Genomic DNA, 24185 nt, shown 5'->3' with positions numbered 1-24185 from the left:
AAAAACTGGGAGTGTGGGGCTAACAAGCTTCCTTTGGCACTAAGGAAGATCTATTGGGTGAGGTACACTGGCTTCACATAGTTTCCTGCACAGGCTTTGAAGTAATACTATCAACCTAGGACAACTTGGTTGCTGGTTCAGTGTGATGACATGAAAGCGGGAGCTAACAGCAGTGTCCTGGTAAGCTGGAAACATATGCATGTTAACCACTCAAATCAGTTTGGGCAATTAAAATTTGGGGTTACAAATAAAGGATTTCCAGGCCTGATTTAGGGTATATCTCAGTCTATAATGCATCCATCTGGAGGTATGTAAGAGTCAATTTGGGAGAAATTGTGACTGGAGGGCTTCCCTGGTAGCTCAGCTGGTAAAGAATCTGCCTCCAAGGCAGGAGACCCCGGTTCGATTGCTGGGTCAGGAAGATGCCCTGGAGAAGGGAAAGGCTACCTACTCCAGTATTCTGGCCTGGAGAATTCATGGACTGTATAGTCCCTGCGGTCACAAAGAGTCAGACACAACTGAGCAACTTTCACTTTGTGACTGGAGGACCATTTTTCTCCCTATGAAGTTGGCAATTTCAGTTAACTTTGCTTCAGACAGGAATGGATGACGTGTCATATGAAGTACAGGCAACCCCACTCTAGGAAGATTTCTACTGAGCCTACAGACAACATTATTATAGGTAACTTGTTGGAAGGAAAGGATGGAAAAAAATAATCCATTACCAGAGTTGGCATGGACTCAGGCAGGGCTGGAATGACTGGGATGTAATCCTTAAATTCTGCTTTGCAACCCCCACTTGATTTGAGAGAAACATGTCTGGATTGCCTCACTACTGCCTTGTCCTCATCATTTTAGGGACTAGAAGAATAATTAGTCAAAATTATTCTGGAGATTTCCATCTCCTTGGGGAGCTTGCTCCTCCAGAATGTCCCCACCACTCAACAAGTCTCTGTTAGAGCCCCAGTGAAAATGGGAAAAATTTCTTATCCCAATCCCACTTTGGCAATCCTCTGGGGACCTGAATTGTGGGAAGAGAAGTTAGGGCTTTGAAATCTCTTCCATGGGTCCTGTGGTCATTGATAATCCTTCTCCTAAAGGGAATTTTAGGTACCTGGCCTGTTGAAGAAACAGTTCAAGATGTTGTCTGCTGTATGCAAACAAAATTCCCATGACAGATCTGTCTAAATTAATGTGTGCCTTCGAAATATCTGTATGTCATATTTATGTTTCAAGTTTTGGAATTGCTCAAAATGTTCCATTATTGTCAAGAAGTTTTATGAATTATTAGGCATTGCTGAGTCTGGTTTTTCCTAATATTAAATATTGTCATAGTCAGAAACATTCTCTCTTGCCCTATTTACTTTCATCCTCTTTTCCTTGTCTTCTTGGGTTTCACAGATATGAGCTGTTGACGCTTTAAGGTGAAGGATGTGGTATATATACTTCAGAGACTTTTAATGGCCTCCAAAGTGACATGCTGGCTACATTTCCTCATTTCCTCTATCAGTAGTTATACTTGGTAGAAAGGTGCAAAAAAGAAATAATATTTGAAGCTGAAAGGACAAAGTAGAGAGAAGTAAATATGTGGGTTTAAGAAAGAAACAATTTTCTGGAGTCCTAAATTTAGTTATTTTCTTTTTCTTCCCACTCAAACCAAAAATATGAGGCTAAGAAATGTAAAAACCTTCTTGCCTTCTGAATTTACCAGTGCAATGGCTATGGTGAAGTCTCCTTATTTTACGAATTAAGATTCCCTGATGATATTAGCTCCACTAAGACCTTTTTCCTACCCAACAGTCTGCAGTGCTATTTTGAAATCCTGCTTTAAGTGTTTTTCCTATTTGCAGTGCTGCCTTTCAGCACTTACAGTTTCTCAGAGAAAAATTCAGATCCGTTGTTGCTCTCACAGATATTTCAGACTGTGTGCCATTTGGATTTTGTGTTGTGAAGACATCTGAAAACATAAGATCAAAACTTTTCAGCAGCTAGGTAAGTCACTTCTTGTTCCTTTTACATTTTTCCTTACCTGAATTTTTTCCTAAAACATATACACTAATTCTAAAAAAAGAATAATAAAGTATTTGAGACATTCTTCAGCTACAAAATAACAAGTGGGGCAAGGGTCAAAAATAAAATTCATGGGGGAAGAAACCAAACCAGTATCCTTATGCTAAATGATTCTTTCTGAAAGGAAACTCTTAAGGAAATTACAAAAAACATATACAAGTGCATGATGGGTGCTGAAGGAGGTTTGTAGATGTGTAATATCATCACTGTTTGTACTAACATTGTTAAATTTTAGCCAAGTAAGAAGCATTCACTTGCCCTTGAACCTTCTGCTTGACTGTAATAGTTCAGCTTAAAAAGCATATATTTCAATAACAATCACGATCTCCCAAATGGATTCACATTTAATATGCACATAATGAATCCTGCTCTTAAAGAGTTGTCAGTGACGCTGTTTGTAATTTAAAACTAATGGATGTATCTATCCAATCAGAGTCAAAGTAAAATGGATCAAGATGCCAGACTGAACATACATACACAGATCTCCTCTTTCCAAAATCTCATGAAATGACAGAAAATTTTACATACATAAATGTGTATGTGTGTTTAATATATACATATATATTCATTTGCCCCAACACACAGACACACACACATACACAGTCATTAATTATGAAAAATTTCTGAGGTAGATCTATGGAGAAATAGAAGGAAATCATAGGTCAATATTTAATGCTATGAGTTATTAGAGTATGAAAACTAAAACATTGTAGATCTTTGCAGGGAAAGACAGATCAAAGAAACAATGAAAAGGTATAAAAAGCAACTGACCCAATTTCAAATGGAATTTAGATTATATTAAATGTGAGTTTCATATCAGTAGGGAATTAGTGTTAGACAACTGGCAATCCTCCTCAAAAAATGTAAAGTTTTATGACTATTTTACACCATATACAAAAATAATTGAATTTAAGACCTAAGAGTTTTAATAAAAATATGAAGTTATTCAAAAAATTGGAAAATAATTTAATATCTTGGACTGGATAAGGCCTACCTAAACAAGATACGATATGAAGAAGTTGTAAAGAAATTGATTAATCAAGAATTGATCTTATAAAATTTTAAATTTTCTCTGTGATTAGAATACTTAAACAGGTTTAAAGGTGAGTGACAGCCTGGGAGAAAATAGTTGTTACTTTTACCCTAGAGAAAAGATTGAATATACTAAATATAAAAAAGAGCCCCTACAAATAAGTGAAAATACAATCTAATAGAAAAAATGGGCCAAGGATATGAACAGGTAAATCACAAAAGTAGAAATAAAAATGCCCAATAAATATAAAGAAACATTCTCAGCTTCACAAGTAATCAGAGTGTAAATTAAAACAGTAATGAAAATTCTCACTTATTCACAAAACATGATTAAAATTATTCAGTATATGTGACATTGTGGAGCATTCTTGGTAGATGTGTTTTAGAGTACAATTTGGTGTTACCTGTCAATATTTTAAAAGATTTATCCTTGATTCAGAAATTTCAGTACTTGGTATCTATCCAAAGAGAGATACACTCAAGTGTACATGAGAACAATGTACAAGAGAAAAAAACTGCATATAATCTAATTTTTTAATAAGACAGTAGATTAATTATGGAAAATCATTTCATGGAATACTATATATCCATTAAAAATAATGAGGTATACATGAAAAAAGCTCCAGAGTTCTTAAATGAGAAAAAGCATGTCATAATACAATTCTTTAGTATAGTCCCATTTATGTTTTGAGTGTGTGTGTGTGTGTGTGTAAGAAAGATTTTTTAATCAAAGTAATCATCAGGCTCTTGGTTTATTTAATCTCTGGGGATTAAAAATAGAGAGACATCCTGAAAAAGAAACAACTGCATCATTTTGCAGTCGACGCGTAGTAGACACAGCCTGTGTTGGATAGATTAGACACCACTCCTGACACTGCTTCTTTGTAGCTATGAAACCTGGTGATTGACCTCTCTGAGCATCAGGGATTTTTTTCACCTACAAAAGAGGATAGTGATTCATCAAAGAAAGAATAGAAATACAACTTATGTACTAATTATAGTTTTCAAAGTACTTGAATATATGTATATATGTATATCTTCATTGTATTTCTATTTTTTCTTTGACTAATATTATTAAAAATTCCAGTATAGTTAGATTTAATCTTAATTATTTTTAATTTTTAACAAGAGTTTTTAATGAACATTTCACATTTTAGAATGGTGGACCTTATAAGGACATGGAAAGCTTGTATGAAGAAAGGTGAATAAACTGAAGTTTAGCAGATCTTCCAAACATCTCAAAGTCATCTTGTTATGGGTTGAATTTTGTTTGCCCCAAAAAGCTATATTGAAGTCTTCACCTGCAGCACTGCAGAATGTGACCTAATTTGAAAATTGAGTCATTGACAATTTAACTAGTTAAGATGAAGTCACATGGGTGTAGATGAGCTCCCAAACAAAAACACTGTCCTTATTGAGAAGAGGGAAATCTGGACATGGAGACACAGGAAGAACTTGTGAAGACAGAGCAGAGACTGCAGTTCTGCTGCTCCAAGCCAAGGAGTTCCTGGGGCTACCAGCAGCTGGAAGGTGCAAGGGAAGATAGTCTTCTAGAGTCTGGGCCACGTCTGTGGCTTGTTAGGAACTGGGCCGCACATGAGCAGCAGGTGAACGAGCAAGCAAAGCTTCATCTGTATTTACAGCTGCTCCCCATGGCTCGCATTACTGCCTGAGCTCTGCCTCCTATCAGATCAGAGGAGGCATAATAAACGTAATGTGCTTGAATCATTCAGAAACCATCCCCCCACCACACTATCCTGGAAATATTGTCTTCCATGGAACTGGTCCCTAGTGCCGAAAAGTTTAGGGACCACTGCCCTAGAGGCTTTGGAGAGAGTATGGGGTGACCAAAACTTTGATTTTGGATCTCTGGCTTCTGTGAGAACTGTGAGAGAATGAATTTCTTTTGCTTTGAGCCCCCCAGTTTGTGGTACTTTATTTCAAGAAGCCCTAGGAAACTGACACACATCTTCAAATAAATTTTGCTTATCTCATCACAGAATTAGTTCAATTGTTACTAATGTGAATAAATGACCACGCTGCTAGGATAAATCCTATATTAATTATAGACAGTTACCAAATCTTATTAAACTTCATAATATCTCATGGAAAAAGTTGAACAAAATAAGAATTCCATTTCATACACCAAAACGTCTATAAGGTAAATTAAAATTTAAATAGGAAATAAAATGATTATAGAAATTTTAGAGCTTATAAATCAAATCAGTCTAATCATCTTTTGCATATGTATTGCCATTAACTTGGAAAACTTACACTGTTTTACATCTTTATAGTAATCTCCAGTTTTCTCAGGAGTATGCTCCTTATTTTCTTCTTCTATTGTATAGGGATGTTCAGCCACAGGCTGATCAGGTATGGGTGTCATCTCATGCCCTGAAAAAAAGCATGACCAGAGATCAGAAATGTGTTGATTTCTTTAATTACTTTTTTAAAGCTGCATTTTCTTCACAAAGGGTATGAGACAGAGATTTAAAATCTAAGTTATATCATATTTCCAACAATGCACTTTATATCACCCTATAGAAAATCGCCATGGACTGTTGGAGAGGGTATGGAGAAAAGTAGACCCTCCTATACTATTGGTGGGAATGTAAATTGATACAGCCACCATGGAGAACAGAATGGAAGTTCCTCAAAAACTAAAACTAGAGTTGCCATATGATCCAGCAATCCCACTCCTGGGCATATAGTAAGATGAAACTTTTAATTCAAAAAGATACATGGACCCTATGCTCATAGCAGCACTACTTACAATAGCCAAGACATGGAAACAACCTAAACGTGCTTTGAGAGATGAATAGATAGAGAAGATGTGGTGTACATATATATATACATATATATATATACTCACACAGACAATGAAATACCAATTAGCCATAAAAAAGAATGAAATAATGCCATTTGCAGCAACATGGATGAAGCCTAGAGATTATAATATTAAGTGAAGTAAGTCAGAAAGAATAGGACAAATACCATATGATATCACTTGTATGTGGAATCTAAAATATGACACAAATGAACACATCTACAAAACAGAAACAGATGCAGAGAACGGATTTGTGGTTGCCTAGGGGGAGGGGGTGGAGAGGGAAGTGCTGGGAGTTTCAGATTAGCAGACGCGAACTATTATCTACAGGATGAATAAACAACAAGCTCCCACTGTATAGCACAGGGAACAATATTCAACATCCTATGATAAACCATAATGGAAAAGAGTATGAAAGAGAATATATATGTATAACTGAGTCACTTTGCTGTTGAGCAGAAATTAACACAACATTGTAAATCAATTATACTTCAATTAAATTTTTAAAAAATTGCCATGGACCAATTTTCTAGGATAATGAGTCAAGTTTCTTATCTGCTATTTGAGTGAAAGTTTTAAATGCTTACTCACCTTCATAAGGGGGCTGTATACCACTAATCTCTGGGGTGAAAACCCCAGATAAAAAAATAAACAAGATAAAATTCATTAGGAAAACAACGTGATTTATCCAGTGATCTACTGTGTCTCAGAGTTTCCCTTCTGTTGCCCAGCACGTCCTATAACTAGCGAGGACATTATGATGTCACTGCCAGATGGAAGTCAGAATGCTGGAGAAGAATGTCCAAAAGCTTTGTGACTCAGTCTCATGACCTTACCTTAGGTTATGTGATGGTTTTTAGGATTTTTTTTTTAAATAAACCATTATAAGATTTTCTTTGAATAACAAGAGGTATGCTCTCATGAAATAATGTAAATCATTGGTCCCTGGATTTTAAAGAACCATTAACATTGTTGATAGTAAGACAACAACAGACCTTTTTGGTTTTCAGAGCTTTTATTATATTGTATGTTCTTTTGAATAACCATATAACATCTGTTAAAAAAAAAACTAATAAGATGCCAAGATTCAATCCTAATGCCCTGCAAACTCTGGTTCTTGGGCTATGTTAACTATAATTCTTTAGGAGGGAGTTTTTTTGAAACACTTTTTTGGGGGGATTTTAAGACCTATGTTATTTATGAAATATATTTGTTTTGTTAAAAACTTTTAAAAATGAAACCCATCTTTTACCTCACATACAGACTGAGAAAATGATCAGTCAGAAGAGTATTTAGGCTTAGATAATATTAACATATATTTCTCTTATAATAACTCAGATAATAAGCAATAATGGCAAGAAATCAAATGGAAAATACCACCAATATTGCTCTTCATACCAAAGGATCAACTAATGTCCCCTCCCTCAATTCTAATTATTATTGATGGATAGCCTCTCAGCTCGAGAGAATATCCACAACAAAAAAGACGCAAGCATCAGGAGAAAGGGGGCATGAATTTAAAAAGGCTTGAAGGTTTTTTGGTATAATGAAGGCTCACAAATGAGGCTCAGCCATTGTGATCTCAACTGGGCATATCTGAGGAACAAAAGAGTGAATTCGTTAGGAGTCTAAATTGTTTAAGAGAGTGAGGGGAAGCAGAGAGGAATTATCCTAAAGGAAAAGATGGTCAGGTTCAGTCTTGGTGAACCAAAGGGAAGTGGTTCTGTGTATAGCACTCTTTTTCTTTAAGCCTTCCAGCCCATTCTTCCGTGGGTGCAGGGAGGTGGAAAAGAGACGAGAGTAAAGAGCTGTCAAGTAATTAGTTAAGATGAAGTCATACTAAAGCAGTGTGGGTCCCTGATACAGCATGATTGGTACTGTTATTTTTTTTTAAGGGGGTGGGGTGGGGAATGGTGGTAGTTCTCTAGCAACCCAGTGGTTAGGACTCTGGGCTTCCATTGCTGGGGACACAGGCTCAATACCAGGTCAGGAGACTAAGATCCTGCATGCCACTGGCACGACCCCAAAATAATAATAATAGAAAATTTTAAAAAGTGAGAGATGAACACAGATACAGACATCCACACACACGGAGAATGCCATGTGAAGATGAAGGCAGAGACGGGGATGATGCAGTAAAAATCAAGGAACACCAAAGACTGCCAGGAAACCTCCAAAAGCTAGGAGAGAGAAGGAACCAGCCCTACTAACACCTTGATCTCAGACATCTAGACCCAAGAACTGTGAGTTCAAAAGAACATACAGTATTGTAAATGCTTCAAAAGCCAAAAAGGTCTTTTCTCTTCTTACCATCAACGATATTAATGGTTCTTTAAAATCCAAGGGCCAATCATTCTCATTATTTCATGAAAACATATCTCAACAAATCTCTTGTTGTTTAAGCAATTCAGTTCGTGGCACTTCATTATGGCAGCTCTAGCAAATTAATACTAGAGAAACTCTTTGAGTTCTTGGGACAAGATTATGGAAACAGTGAATTTGTCCTCACTGGATATCATCATTTTAGGCCGTAGTTAGCCTTTCCAAAATTCTATTACTCAATTAGAGTAGAGACTTCTCTTCTAACAACAAGTGTATATTTATTTTTTACCTACTAAACTATATGTTAAGTCTTTGAAGAATGCCCTAAGGAGAATCCATTGCTAATACCAAAGATGCCATTAGATATACTTTCTGATCTGTGATTTTACTTTGCTTTTTGTTTCTTGATCGTGTCTGCATTATAAGTCCCTCTTCCACTCTGTGTCTTCTCCCACAGGAGCACGGGGCCAGGAGAAAGGAGGAATATATTTGGGTCATCACTCCATCACTTCCTACCTATGTGATCATGAGCAAATCATCTCTCCAACCCTGAATTTGATCATCTGGAAAATGAGTAAATTATATATCACATCAGGTAGATAATCGAGTCATTTACTGGGTTGAATGTATTTCCTGAATTTATTTACTTCATAAAGAATTTATTTACTTTCTCTACAGATAATTTTCCTTCATGCCTAAAAGGATTAGCACTGGTGAGATTTTCATATATACAGCTTTTTAAGAGGCACAACAAACAAGGAAATATAAATAGAACAAGTAATGAAGTAAAAGACACACAAACATTAAGAAATGAGACAATCTTGTAAAATGACCCAAAGCAGTTATATTTTAAAGAACGTCAACTGAGTCACCCTAATCTTCGAGAGAATCCATTAAATGCAGATAGTTCCACAAGGCACACATTAGTTATTTCGATCCATGAACAGAAGCCTCAAACCTTGCTTAAAATATTAATTTGAATATTATTTTCCTTAAATCTGAATAGCAAGTTTACACACAACATCAAATAAAGCAAATGATTGGTTATATCACTGTAATTTTGAAAACCCAGGAACAATGAATTGTGCTTTATCAGAACGGTCCGAGAACTGAGGTTCTCTTTAACAGGCTTTCTCAAACTAAACTGAAGTTATCATTTCAGGATTATTCATTTTCAAAGAACTAAGATCTTTCAAAATACAAGAAAGTTCTTTTGAACAGAATGTAATCTCTTTCCTCTCTTTGTGGGACTGTCAAGAATTTATAGGGCCTTCTGGGTTAAGTGAGAACCTTGATTGCCAGCCTGTGCTTTCGTGTATCATTTTGAGTATCCAAGCTTTTTTTTTTTCAAGTCCAAATCCTTTTTATTCACATTCTTTTATTTTACTTTATTTTTTATTAAGCTAAAGTGCTTTTTTAGCTTCTGGATAAATAGAAACATTGAAGTAAGAGTATTTTACTAACACGGTGATTCATATAGTAAAAGAGAAATATTTGTTGATGTCCAAACCTTGAGTTAAAAACAAGATCTTTCATTCACAGCTTAACAGAAGAGGAAGATTGCATGGGATCTGTCCAGGCTGAGGTTGTTTAATGAGGTTGCTATTCAAAAACTGCCACTTAACCTAAGTCTTAGGAGGCTGCTAATTACTAGCTATCCAAAGATTCAGAATAACAGGATGGATGCATTAGGACAGAGGGATAAGAACATTGAAGTTGCTAAGTAAAGAGCAGAAAAAACTTTCATAGTGGAGTCTGTAAGTTTAACATTTCAAAGCTGATCAGTACTGTGTAATAATGAGGTCCAAAGGGCCTGACATCAGATCACTAAATCGGATTAGAAGGGAAGAACACCACTGGCTCTGTGATGTAAATTAAGTAAAGTGAGAGACCATGATGCACTGTCTGTGTGTCCAAAGATGCTCCCTAGGACATGTAAGACTTGGCAATGAGAGGAATTGTGGGAAATTGGTGCCCTGGTTTTCCATGAATGAGGGGAAGTGTTGTTGTTTAGTCGCTAAGTTGACTCTTTTGCTACCCCATGGACTGTATCCCGACAGGCTCCTCTATCCATGGGATTTCCTAGGCAAGAATCCTGGCCTAGGTTGCCATTTCCTTATCCAGGGGATCTTCCTGACCCAGGGATTGAACCCACATCTTCTGCACTGGCAGGTGTATTTTTTACCACTGAGTCACCTGAGAAGCCCAGAGGGCAGGTGTAGAGAATGACAAAAAGATGATAGTGATGGGTGGGGGTGTAGAGAGTGTATGGCTAAATGGTGTAAACCTAGGAGGGTAGATGGTTTTTGAGAGCAGAAAAGTCAAGATATTGAAAGAGCAAGAATCTAACCACATCTCAAGGCACTGATATATACTTGGGTACATGAGATGTAGCAGAAGGGGTTCTAGAAAGTTGCAAGTAAGAGCCAGACCTCGGTGAGGTGTTTTACTCATGCTGAATCCAGATGCTCCATTTATAATTTAACATTATAATATATGCATTCTCCTACACTTAATTTTAATGTCTGTATAACATACAATTCAGTGAATATTCATTACTATTTTGGGTCATTTACCTAATTCTTAGTTAGGTTTCCAATTTTGCTTATTACATATAATAAAGTAATGAGCATACTTATGGCTAAAATTTTTCAGCATTTATAGTGATTCCATTTAGGATAGTTTCCTTAAAAAAAGAATTTCTACCTTAAAGCTTATGAACATCTTCCAGGCTCTTGATATTCACTGTTCCACACTCATCTTGGATTTTCCCAGCCCCATCTATGGAAGCAACCATTACCTCTAAGAATTCCTGGTTCCTTTCAGCAGAGAATAGTATCCACATGCCAAGATCCAGACACTAGATGTGGTCATCGGTTCATTGAATCAGAACACCACTGGGGTTAGGTCCTCTCAGTGGACAGAGACAGGAATGCAGTGTGTGGTGCAAAAGTGTACCTCTGTGTGTAATATATGCATGTGTGTGTGTGTGTGTGTGCACGCACGTGCATGTGCTAAGTCACTTCACTTGTATCTGACTCTTTGCCACCCTTTGGACTATATTACAGGCCCAAAAGGCCCTATTAGGGTGCAAAGAGGTAACCTCAGACACTAATATGTCAGCAAGACTAGCTCGTCTATCAATTGGCTTTCAGTGAGCTGGGAGCTGGTTCCCCAATTCAGTGAGAGGGCATGACAAGTATGTGCATGCATGCTGAGTTGCTTCAGTTGTGTCCAACTCTCTGCGACCCTATGGACTGTAGCCTGCCAGGCTCCTCTGTCCATGGGATTCTCCTGGCAAGAATACTGGAATGGTAAGAATACTGTGCCCCCCTCCAGGGGATCTTTCCAGCCCAGGGATCAAACCCAAGTCTCTTATGTCTCCTGCATTGACAGGGGTTCTTTACCACTAGCACCACCTAGGAAGCCCCATATATGTATATATACACACACATATTTACATCTATAGCTATCTATATCAAAAACATGGGTTCAAATAGTTACGTTTGATTTTAGGCCAACCAGTTTACATATTTATAACTCTCTTTTTTGATGGTGAGAAACCTCACTTCCATTATACTTAATGGAGTATATTTACTTGTTTGATTAACCACCCCCATCCCCACCATACTGTAGAATCAACTTTCCATTGCTGCTGCCTCTCTCTCCCTGCAGAGATGCCCTTTGCAACCCACTCAGGCTCTGACACCATCTGCCAGGCTGCCCTCTCAGATAGATGACCTCCTCACCCCATGGGCCTCTGCCACCTCATGGTAGGCAGCGCCCTCCTACACAGATGCCTGCCTCATTTAACCTGGGCTCCAGCAACCCGTGCCAGGCCACCCCTTTCCCACCCTCCTGACCCTGATTCAGTTCCAACATTCTGCACCGAGCATTCATTTTCCTACTTGGAGGCCCTTCTCATTCCTGCTTGAGCTCTGACACCCCACCCTGGGCCACATGGCTCCCTCTACCCAACCCTGGCACAGATCCTACTGGGAGTGACCCTACCTAAGGCCTCAGGATAGGAGTTTTCAGGAAGATAAAGGGGGAGATGACAATGAGGTCACTTTCGAATTTAGTGGACTCGGAAACATTCAGAACTTCTGAACAACGTGGTCTCGTTCTTTCTTCTCAATGATCACCCTTGCCCCAAATCCTGCTCTAGTACCTTTCTCTCCCAGCTCATATCTTCTCATTCAACTCAAAGTGACGATCCACGTTCACATCTTCTTAAGGGAAACAATACACAAGCAGAAGCCCAAAGACACCAGAATGAATGAAACTTAGAGGCCTCTAAACACACACTGAAGTTAAATGCCATTTTTTTGAGTAGGGATAAACTAATTTAAATAAAAAATGACATTTACGTTCAATGTATGTTTAGAGGCCTCTAAGTTTCATTCATTCTGGTGTCTTTGGTCTTACACTTATATCTATGGTATAAGTTTTCCTGGTAGCTCAACTGGTAAAGAATCTGCCTGCAATGCAGGAGACCTCGGTTTGATTCCTGGGTCAGGAAGATTCACTGGAAAAGGGATAGACTACCCACTCCAGTATTCTTGGGCTTCTCTGGTGGCTAAGCTGGTAAAGAATACGCCTGCAATGAGGGACACCTGGGTTTGATCCCTGGATTGGGAAGATCCCCTGGAGAAGGGAACGGCTACCTACTCTAGTATTCTGGCCTAGAGAATTCCATGGACTGTATAGCCCGTGGGGTTGCAAAGAGTCGACACAACTGAGCAACTTTCACTCACTATGGTGTAAAGTATAGATTAGTAAATATTCTATAAAGACCAAATGGTAAATATTTAGGTGATTTTACTATACCTGTACTGCAGGTGCTATTTAGTGCTATAAGGCAAGAAAACGAAATAGAACATGTAATGATTGGAAGGGAAGAAACAAAATCATTATTATTTACAGATGGCATGATGGTCTTTTACTCAGAAAATGTAAAAGTCTATTAAGTATTAGAACTGGGCTTCCTGGTGTCTCAGATGGTAAAGAATCTGCCTACAGTGCTAGAGACCTGGGTTTGATCCCTGGGTCAGGAAGATCCCCTGGAGAACAGAATGGCAACCCACTCCAGTATTCTTGCCTGGAGAATCCCATGGACAGAGGACCCTGGTGGGCTACGGTCCATGGGATCACAAAGAGTTAGACACAACTCAGTGACTTTCCCTCTCACTTTGCCAGACTCAGACGCTGGCTAGCGTGCAGACTATCTTGGTTGCTGCCTGTCTCCTACCTGAGACCACCTAGGAGTGGGGGTGAGTGGCAGAGGAGGCTTGAGGGTTCTAGTTCTCAGTCCGCAGATCAGGATTGGACTCGTGGCAGAGAAAGGAGAGGAGGGAGGAGGATCTCTCACCTCTAGGGCTGGACACAGCAGTTCTGTCTTCAGGTTGCTCAGAGGCAGTGGCAGCTGCCAGAGTAGCCTGCGTGCTTGTTCCCCTAGGCTGTCCTGGAGCGCAGGCTCCCTGCCCTCCCTCTTACAGATGGTCAGGCAAGCAGGATCACAGGGAGAGTGACCAGACATCGAGGAGTTGTGCTGCCCAAGCAATCGAGTGTCTCTAGGCGGTCAGGACTTGCCAGGAAAAGCCACCACCACCAGCACCAAAGCAACTCACAAAAACAACACATGGCTATGTCAGACACCTGCCTGACATCCCAAGGCCATCAGTTGGCGTGCGACTGCAGCTGTAGACACTTTCACTACTTTAGGGAAACCCAGAGGACGGGCTTGTATTCCGAGATCTACTCTTTCTATCCTTTTGCTGTTGAAATGTCCTTTCTTCTATGAAATAAAGGTGAGGAGAGATGGCGATGACATCATCCATAGATCACTCTCTGTTGTTTAATTTTAAACTTTCTAGGCCACGACATCCAAAAACCTGAGTGCAAGGGCTGTTGGGCTTTCTTTCTAACTCATGAGAAGCCTGTGAGAAGCCTGCCTCAGGGCCTCACTAAAGAGAGTCTGGGTCCTGCTGTGGGGGTGGGCTGTCAGGCAAGGTGATCTGGGGGATGGGGAGAGGGGCACAGGTCTGGGGTTTAGAGAAAGCAGCCTGGCTTCAGCTTGTGAGAAGTGGGAGTGGAGAGGGGATCTGGAGGCAGGGAGAGTCATTGCCTGGCTTTTGTAGAGTGTCAGACATGAGGAAGGGGAGCCTGGGGACAGGCAGAGGCTGTGCCAGTGGAGGCAGAGGGACCTCTGTGACTCCGAGGTTAATTTTCTTATAAGAGCTTAGGGAAATCTTTCCCTGAAGACTGAACTGAATTGTTGAATCTTATCTGCTATTTCATCTTTCCACAATCTCATTAAAACAAGTCTGCCTGGACTTGCCTGGTGGTCCAGTGGCTAAGACTCTGTGCTCTCAATGCAGGGAGACTGGGTTCGATCCCTGGTCAGGGCACTAGATCCCATATGCCATAAATAAGGCCTGGCACAGCCAAATAAATAAATAGATTAACAAATTTTTATTTTAGTCTGCCCTTTAGGACCATCTTTCTACGAATGGTAAAGAAAAGGGTTCAGTTTCTTTTCCAGTTTTTCTGAATAAAAACTTTTTTCTTTTCTGCTTGCCCGGCTACCTAGTCTGTTTTGGCAAGCTTTCCATGGGAAGTATCTTCTTTCTCCATTCCATGTTCGTGGATCAGCTGTGTTTGAACTCTAGTAGTAAAAAAAAAAAAAAAAAAAAAAATGAACTCTAGTAGTTAATGTCCAGTTAATGCCCTGTCATACTTAACACTGGTGTTATCCCCACAATCTCAGGAAGCTCATGCTAAGGTTGGAAATGTGTTAAAAATTCTTCCTGGAAGTGTGAAATGAGGCTCGCCTTTTGGATGAATTTTCTTTAATTTCCATGGTTTAGTAGTTGCTGAATCTAATGATTTACTATTAAAAAAAAAAAAATACTCCCACTATCCACTCCTCTCATGACAAATGCTTCTTCTGTGTTTGGTAGTTGAATCATTTCATGGATAATATCCATGGAGCCCTAGGAACGGGAGTGTGAAAGTCATTCATCACAGCATCTGGCCTTCAAACACAGGCCAGCATTGAGTGAGTGCTCAGCCATGTCCAACTCTTTGCGATTCCATGGACTATAGCCCACCAAGCTCCTCTCTCCCTGGGATTCTCTGGCAAAAAACTGGAGCCGGTTGCCATTTCCTTCTCCAGGGGATCTTCCTGACCCAGAGGTTGAATCTGAATCTCCTGCACTGCAGGCAGATTCTTTACTGCTGAACCACTGGGGAAGCGCAGGTCAGCATTATATCCTGACACGTTAAAGATCTCTGGATAGAACCAGAAACTGGTAAACATTTATGGTACCTCAAAGGAAACGGCAGAAGTCAAGTGGATGGAATGGACATTGTTTTTCTGTTTCCTATTCATTTCTAAATTAGCAGGGAACACATGCATACATAGATCCCCCAGCCACTCATTGTTCTAGCCTCTCAGTTACATATTTCTAATGTAACCACATGTAACCACATATTTTATATTTTGGCTGAATAATTAATGCATTAATGTTTTTCACAAAGAAAAATTAGCAAAAATTAACTGTGATAGGTTCTCAAATTTCTTAATGTCTAAGTTCATCTTCTGCTTTGGGTGTTTCTGTTTATTAATTCTTAAAAAAGTCTGCTTGTTTTCCTCTAAGGATGAGTGAAATGCATGCTTTCTTCCCACCGCCCCATTTCACAGCAGGGAGCAAAATCTAGAAGTTTCTTTCTTTTTCCTTTTTTTAACTGTGCTGGGTCCGCATTGCTGAGTTTGGGCTTTCTCTAGTTGCAGCAAGCAGGGGCTACTCTCTAGTTGTGGTGCTTGAGTTTCGTAAAGCAGTGACTTCTCTTGTTGTGGAGCACAGACTCTAGAGTACCTGGGCTTCAGTAGTTGCCACACGTGGGCTCAGGAGTAGCGGCTCCCAGGCTCTAGAACATAGGCTTGATAGTTGCAGCACTTGGGCTTAGTTGCTCCTTGACATTTGGGATCTTCCAGACCAGGGATCAAACCCATGTCCCCTACATGGAATCAACCCCATGTCCCAGCAGATTCTTAACCGCTGGACCACCAGGGAAGTCCTCGAAGTTTCTTACGTACCATTTCAATTGATCATAGGAACACCCTACCCCACGCTGGGTGATTCCTTCTGGATTTGTGTCTCCTGCCTACTCAGGGACTCACGTTTTGGCCTCCAGTCTTGGCCTCACGGCACTCAGCACCCTGTGGGCTAGTTATTCTGACCTTCTGGTGTCCCTGTTAGATCTGTTGTCTGACCTGATCTCTGACTAAGGGTCTACTTTGTAATTGTGAATGAATACCTTGTGACTGGAAATACTTTCTGACCTCAGATGGACTGGTCATAGACTCACTACTGCGATCACATTAACAAACGACCAGGAAAGAAACTGAAGGCTGAACTGCAAAACTACATGGACCCAGTATCTACAGAGAAGACAATTTGAGGAGAGCCTGATGCCTTGTGGGTGGGGGTGACTTCTATGGCTCAGAGTGGGGGCTCTAGAGACACCTGTGTGACATCACTTTCTTGCTTGCAATCTCAGGCAGATTACTTAGGTAACTGACTTTAAAATGAGGATAAACATAGATAACCAACCTCATGGGGTTGTTTAACTGAGATTATTCACCTAAAAGGCTTAGGGTGTGTTTAGACACTTAAATATATACTTTTGGTGTTAGTATCATCAACTTAATATTATCATTATTATACCTTGCTTTTAATTAATCTCTCTCTGATAGCAGATCTTAATTAGGCACTTGTCTGCCATGTGAATTCATTCACCCATTCATTTATTCATCAAAGATCTAATGAGTATCTCCTTTGTGCCAGACACTCCATAAACAAAATAGAGATCCCCGAAGGCATGGAATTTATATTCAGCTGGAGGAGACAGACAATACACAATAAACCTAACAAATAAATTATATAAAAAAGGGCTTCCCTGATGGCTCAAGCAGTAAAGAATCTGCCTGCAATGCAAGAGACACAGGAGACGCAAGTTCAATCCCTGAATAAATAAATTATATCATGCAGATTATATGAGGAAAAGAAAATTAGAGCAGAGAAAGGAGCCCTGTGAGTCCTATGGGTAGATGCGACCAGCAGAGATCAATGAGAAGGTGATATTCAAGCAAAGACTTGAGGGGGAAGGAGTTAGACATGAGGCTGTCTGGGGCTTATCATCCAGGCAGGGGGATGGCCAGTGTGGAGGCTCTAAGTGTGAGTGTGCCCAGCATGTGTGAGGTCAGCAAGAAATAGAGGGAGCTGAGGCTTTTAATCTGAGATTTTGAGCAAAGAAAGAACTCTGTTCTCATCCACAGACCAGGCAGGAGTCCCTCAGGTCCAGCCAATGTTAACTTCTCCCACCAAACTTCATCCTGTCTCAACGACCTCAGCATTTTTTACCAAGGTTTTTGCCTTAACCACAGACTTTGTGTGGACCAACTGTTTCTCTTGTACCTTCATGTGATTATACTTCTGATTACGACAAGCCCAAGTGAAATAATTAGCCTTCAGATAAATAAACAAGTCACAATATATGACTTTTCTAAATGTTGCTGCCTCTTATGGAAGTCAGCATGCTGCTGTTCAGTCACTAAGTAGTGTCTGACTCTTTGTAACCCCATGGACTGCAGGCCACCAGGCTCTTCTGTCCTCCACTATCTCTTGAAGCATGTAGTTCTTAGCAATAGTAAATACATCGTTGTTGAGATATTATATGCACGGCTATGGAGAAACAGTTATCCACAATATTGTGTGCTCAATCACTAAGTCATGTGCAACTCTTTGCTACCACATGGACTGCAGCCCATCAGGCTTCTCTGTCCATGGGATTTCACAGACAAGAATACTGGAATGAGTTGGCATTTCCTCCTCCAGGGGATCTTCCTGACTCAGGGATTGAACCCATGTCTCCTGCATTGCAGGCAGACTCTTTACCACTGTGCCACCTGAGAAGCCCCATAATACTATCTCTGGGTTAATAAACATAGGATTCTTTTGATACCTTTCCCCCTCTATGTTCTATATATTTCTTTCTTAAAATTTTTTAATTGAAGGATAATTGCTTTACAGAATTTTATGTTCTATTTATTTCTTGAAAATCCTTAGTCTTATCCTCTGCTGATTTGGTTATAGGTGAGGTCATGTCTCAATTATATGATACGATTTCCTCTGGAGCAGATATTCAACTTAATTTAGTATGCAGTAATACATTTTATAAGCTCAATCAAAGTTTAATTACATTAATTAAATTTCCTCATTTAGATTTTAATTTATTAAGTACTGGGAATTTTTGTTTGTTTTTTGTCTTCATGAAACCCAGTTAGTTGATGAATACTGCATTAAAACAAGAAGTTTCCATTAAAAATAATGTATTCTGTTAATATCTACTTAATAATGAACTAGAAGAAAGGTCAGATAAAATATGTAATTGTTACAGATGACGCTACAATTACTTCCCAATGACAGTTCTTTATCATTTTGGTTAATGTAGCAATGAAGTCTGCTTGGAAGCAGAGTTGAAATTTAAGTATTTAGGATATTGAAAGAGTGGATAGATTTAATGATCAGCTTAGCTTCCTCAGGAAGTAAGTTTCTTATGGGAGTATCAATTTTTGCTGTTGTTGGGTGGAAAGACTAAAGGCATCTGGTTTGAATTTATTGTCTTTAAGACAGTTTTCCATTTATTATCATTAATACAGTATAGGTTTCTAGAGAGAATCTAATTATACAGCAAATATTCAATGTGTATGGGGATACATTTGAAAATTAAAATAGTGGTTTCCTCAGTGGTCCCTCTAGACACAGTAGAGCTGGGGCTATGACCTGAAATGCCTTCAGGGGAGTGGCAAGAAATGTACATGAGTGAAGCATCCTAGTGTCAGAGGACAATGGTAACTGACAACCAGCCATGTCTGGGCAGCAACAGGGAATGGTGCAGATGGCAGTAAACTGGAGAGACACTTCTCAGCCAATTCTTGCCACAAGAAAACAAAAACCTAGTGTTGCCAGATCTTCTGATTTAGTTGGAGAAGCCAGAAATTCTGATTTTCAGATCAAGTTTTCCAATTTTTAAATGTTGGTAGCTAGCTAAGCAACAACAACAACAATCTATGTAGATTCAACAAATCATGCCTGCAGGACAAATTCAGTCCACAGCCTGCCTCTTGGTCACATCATGGTATACATTTCAGACAGTGAAACTGAGAAGAAGAGGAAGACTTCATATGTGTGATTGCATTTCAGAAGTCTCATTTCTCTCTGCTCTGTGTCTAGAAATCACCTTGTCCCAAACAGCTTTTGTCAGACATAGTATTCTGTTGTTGCTATTAGGAACAGGGGCTGTTACTGGAGTCATGTACAATTATTACATAGTGACTGTAAATGTACTGATAATATATAAATGTACTAATAATACATAAGTATACAAAATTTATGGCTTCCCTGGTAGCTCAGCTGGTAAAGAATCCACCTACAATGCAGGAGACCTGGCTTTGATCCCTGGGTTGGGAAGACCCCTGGAGGAGGGTATGGCAACCCACTTCAGTATGCTTGCCTGGAGAACCCTCATGGACAGAGGAGCCTGGTGGGCTACAGTCCATGGGGTCACAAAGAGTCGCACACAACCAAGCACAGGACACAGCACATACAGAATTTATATATTTCTGCTTTTCTAAATATGTTTATATTTTAATCTTGTTGTTGTTCAGTCACTAAGCATATCTGACTCTTTGTGACCCCATGGACTGCAGCACGCCAGGCCTCCTTGTCCCTCACCATCTCCCGGAGTTCACCCAAGTTCATGTCCATTGGATTCGTGATGGACATAATGGACGTTTAATCTTGTATTATTATCCCCCCAAATTATAAGCTACATAGGAACAAATCTATAAGCCCAGTTGTAGTTTAGAATTCTGAGGGACAGATATACTACCCAATGTCACAAAAATAAGGTAAAAGTAAGCCTGAGATTCTACTTCGGGTTTACTTACTCTGACTGATGAGCTTTTTCTACAATCTAGACTTCTTATCTTTGTATTCCAGGTCATGACCAAACGTAATACTGAATCCTACTCTAAGAAAAAAGCAGTACAACATTAACCTGTTGAAAAGCTACATAATACACATGACACCCTCCTGGGAAAACTAAGGAACTTCTGCTAAAATGCAAATATGTGCACAGGTTCTAAAATAAATTCTGAATTAGTTTTTTGTAAAATTAACCTTGCTTTTCATTTATCTGTTCCAAGATCATTGCAAGATGACGAATATATTTGTTAAAGAAATAAGTCAAACACATATAAAAGACAAAATAGATGATGGCTGTGTGTCTTTTATTTGTGACATTTGAATTCTTAAATTCACAAAGAACTGATTTCATAAATATCCTTTAGTTTTATTTTCCATTTTAAATTGTTTTTTATTGTTAGTTTGTTCTTATAACCAAACCCTTAATTTAATCACAAATGGAACTAAAATTATGCTAAATCTTTTTTCCTGATGCAACTAGAAAAGATACTGAAAAACTTTGAAATTAAAATACTCAAAGCTAGTAAAACAGCTTAACTGTCAGATTAGAAATGGACTCTTCCCTCTAAAAGTTAGACATCCTTATTTATTCTTTGAAAAAGTCTTTTCCAGAATTAATAACTCCCAGAGGGAATGCTGCTAAGTCGCTTCAGTCGTGTCCGACTCTGCGCGACCCCATAGACGGCAGCCCACCAGGCTCCACCGTCCCTGGGATTCTCCAGGCAAGAACACTGGAGTGGGTTGCCATTTCCCAGAGGGAATAGATTGTTATAAAATATTTTTGTTGATGTATTTTCAAAGCAGAGGGAAAAAAACCATTATTTCCCAAACATGCTTTGTTTGGCTAATTCTAGGAGAGAATCACCTATTTCATCAAGAATCACCTATTTCATCAGGAAGTAAAAAGACCAAAGGACAACAGTATTATCCAAGCGATACATCAGACTCCTTTCAGTGATTTTGCCTTTGGACACATTTCTTGTACTTTTCCTATGATATTTCTTTTATTCACAGTGTGATACCCATGGGATGTGGAAGTGATATAAAGGTAGAGACCATAGGAAGTGATGCTTCCACCAATGACCAGAATGACATAATCACCACAAATGATGAGAGAAATTATCCATGTCCCCTAATGCTTTGCCAATGAAAAAGGGAATTAAAACAACTCAGTGTAATCTTACAAAGAATGCTAACAGTAGGACATTCAAGGAGATCAGTCAAAATGGTGTTGCAGAATATAAATAAGGATTTAGTATGGGCAAATATAATAGAAAATTTATAAACATATAAAATCAAATCAGGAGTTAGCAAAGACACAGTACAGTATGGAGAAAGCATGCAGTGATTTCTTACATGTTCACTGCTAGTTATATCTATAACTCACAGTGGCATAGACAGCTTTGAGAAGGCTTCAGATTGAAGTATAGAAATGTTAGCAATGGCACAACATGACTTTCAAGAGAATTCAGCCAATGGGAGAGGATAAACAAGGAAGGCGGAAGGACAACTGGTAAGAGTCTTCAAATACTTAGTGGATGTGCAAACAAAGCTCTCGTTAAGTATGTTTTTATTTATGTTTTACTTTTTAGAGTTTTTGGATCTTTCTTAATGTGGGACGCTAGAAAAGGTGAGCTGAAACTCAGAGACAATATAATAGTTAACTCCAGATGAATGGAAAGGTTTCACATGGAATATGATCTGGGGGTTACACCAGAGGATGCTGCAGGATTTCTGTGCCCGAAGACTGTTGAGAGGAGAATTGGTTTTTCACCTGGAAAGTAACTGATACGGTTTGGAAGGTTGTAAAAGGAATAGTTAAAAAAAAAAAAATCTCTCAGTCACTTCCACTTATCCTGGCCCTCAGAAATGAGCAAACACCCCAGGAAGAGAAAATGAACAATTTCAGAAGCAGAAACTGACCCCAGATGAGTATTTCTCAATCTATTTTTTTCACTGTCATCTTCCTGAAGAGCCCTTTTAGACATTCTATTCCTAATCATTTCCCATCCCCATGAAATTTTAATACTAAATACATACTTTATATCTGTGCGCATACTGTGGTCCTTGGGAGGGCCATGACTCAGTGTAATATCTAAGATTTCCTCCCCACCTAAATCAGTTTTTGCACTCTTGGGCAATCACCTTTCATGAAAATATGTACTCTCTAAAACCATCAGTCTGAATGGGAGGTCACTGGGGATTCACAGAAAAAAGTTATATATATTTTAACTATGGCTCCAGGGACCACAACAGATTCTCACTATCCAGCATACTCATGCATTACCTGCAGAAGGAAACTTTTAGCTTCTCTTTCCCCCTGTAACACAGGAAGAGATGAATTCTTTGTCACTGCAACATCTAACTGCAATGGCTGTAATCTTTTGGAACTTCTGGACCTCTTTGGAATATTAAAAAAGGAAAGCAGTCTCACACTCTATAAAATGTATGAATATTGAATTTCAGAGGTTTATGATGAATTGTGGAACTTAGTAATGAATGCATCAGGCAGATGATAACTCAACCCACTGATCAAGCTTAGTATTTATCATAAAAAGAGACAACTGAACATTACATGCTTCCTGGTGTGATGCAGAAGAAAAGAAACAACATTACTTATGTAGTATTCTGGCTAAAAATGTTTAACAGAATCTAATAATGAGGAAACAATCAGGAAAAAAATTCCAGATTGTGGGACATTCTGGAGTTCAAAGCAGCTTGAACTCTTTAATAATGTCAGCGCCATGAAAGACCCACATACTTGCGCGCGCGCGCGCACACACACACACACACACACACACACATACACACACCAAACATACATAAAAGAAGGACTCTAATCTATTAACTAAAGAGATTGACAACTATGGGTATACAGATGTCACTGTAATTTTTTTCTTTTGAAGTTCCCACTTTGACATTTCTCAAAAAAAATCATAGATGCATGTATTACTCAACTTTAAAATAGTAGTGGGAAATGAGGGGGAGCCAGCCAGGTTAGAAGGAAGAAGCCAGGTGTCAACTGCAGATCCGGAAAGGAGGAGATGCCTGAAGGGCCACAGGAGCTCAGATCTGCATTTGCCGGGAGAAGTTCTCAGGATGTAGTCAAGCCAAAGACATAAAAAATCGCCTGTAGTGATTTTCTTCACAATTTGCCAAACAAAGTTCTGTGGGAATAGGAACCGTCTATAATTAAAAAATAAGAGTGGCTTGCCAGCACTTTTCCTAGACGTGCTGATTAGCGCAGTAAACAATATAACCATGAGGAAATTGTTCCAAGAAGTTTAAAAAAAAAAAAATCCAGGTTTTTTTTTTAATTGAGTGGAGATTTCATATGCACAGGTAATAGAAAATAAACTTTGAAAGAATTCATAACAAAAGTCTTCAGAGTCCAGCATCCTGCTTGATTAGGCATTATTGAAATGTCAGCTTTTTCAAGCAAAACTCCCGTGGTTTTCCATGGTGCCAAGCTTCAGAGTTCCTTCCAGGGCCTGGGCTCTGTCATTTCTCCGTCCCACTGCTCAACACTCTCATGTGGCACTTACTGCACAGCGCATAGGTCAGGAAGACGGGCTCATTTGTCTGTTCTCTGGATCCTTTAAACCAGAAATGATGCTGAGAAAATCTCTGTCTTGTCCTCTCAAAGTTACTTAGGAAGCAAACAAAACAAAACCAAAAAATGATATGTTTGTTGTTGATCAGAACACAACAGTATGAAGAGAGGTAGCAGCATTTGAGTTCCATGAGACGGCTTTTGACAAAATACAAAGCAAGGGTTGGTTTGCTGGGTTAGGTCAACTCAGAAAGCCACAGTGCCCAGAGGGTCAGTCCTTTCCTAGTTTGGACCAAAGAAAGATTTCATGCCTTTCCAGGCTCTTGTG

At 39.2% G+C, this 24185-nt stretch overlaps 1 protein-coding gene across 3 annotated transcripts in view; it reads right to left on the bottom strand.

The window, feature by feature from the left end:
• Positions 1–24185, bottom strand: part of MOB3B (MOB kinase activator 3B) — a 291141-nt gene that overhangs the window by 42205 nt on the left and 224751 nt on the right. For all 3 annotated transcript variants that reach the window (XM_081497859.1, XM_081497850.1, XM_081497839.1), the window contains exons 1-3: positions 6521–6674; positions 5377–5496; positions 1871–1957 (exon numbers count right to left, since the gene is read on the bottom strand). In XM_081497859.1, coding sequence (XP_081353985.1) covers positions 1871–1957; positions 5377–5496; positions 6521–6596 — 283 coding nt within the window. In that variant the 5' untranslated portion in view covers positions 6597–6674. Of the gene's footprint in view, positions 1–1870; positions 1958–5376; positions 5497–6520 lie in introns of those variants that run through there.

Source organism: Giraffa tippelskirchi, chromosome 1, assembly GCF_054371585.1.
Source record: "Giraffa tippelskirchi isolate mGirTip1 chromosome 1, T2T-mGirTip1v1.2.pri, whole genome shotgun sequence".
Lineage (NCBI taxonomy): Eukaryota > Metazoa > Chordata > Mammalia > Artiodactyla > Giraffidae > Giraffa > Giraffa tippelskirchi.
The sequence above is the reverse complement of the archived record's forward strand: the minus strand, read 5'-3'. Positions and strand labels throughout refer to the sequence as shown.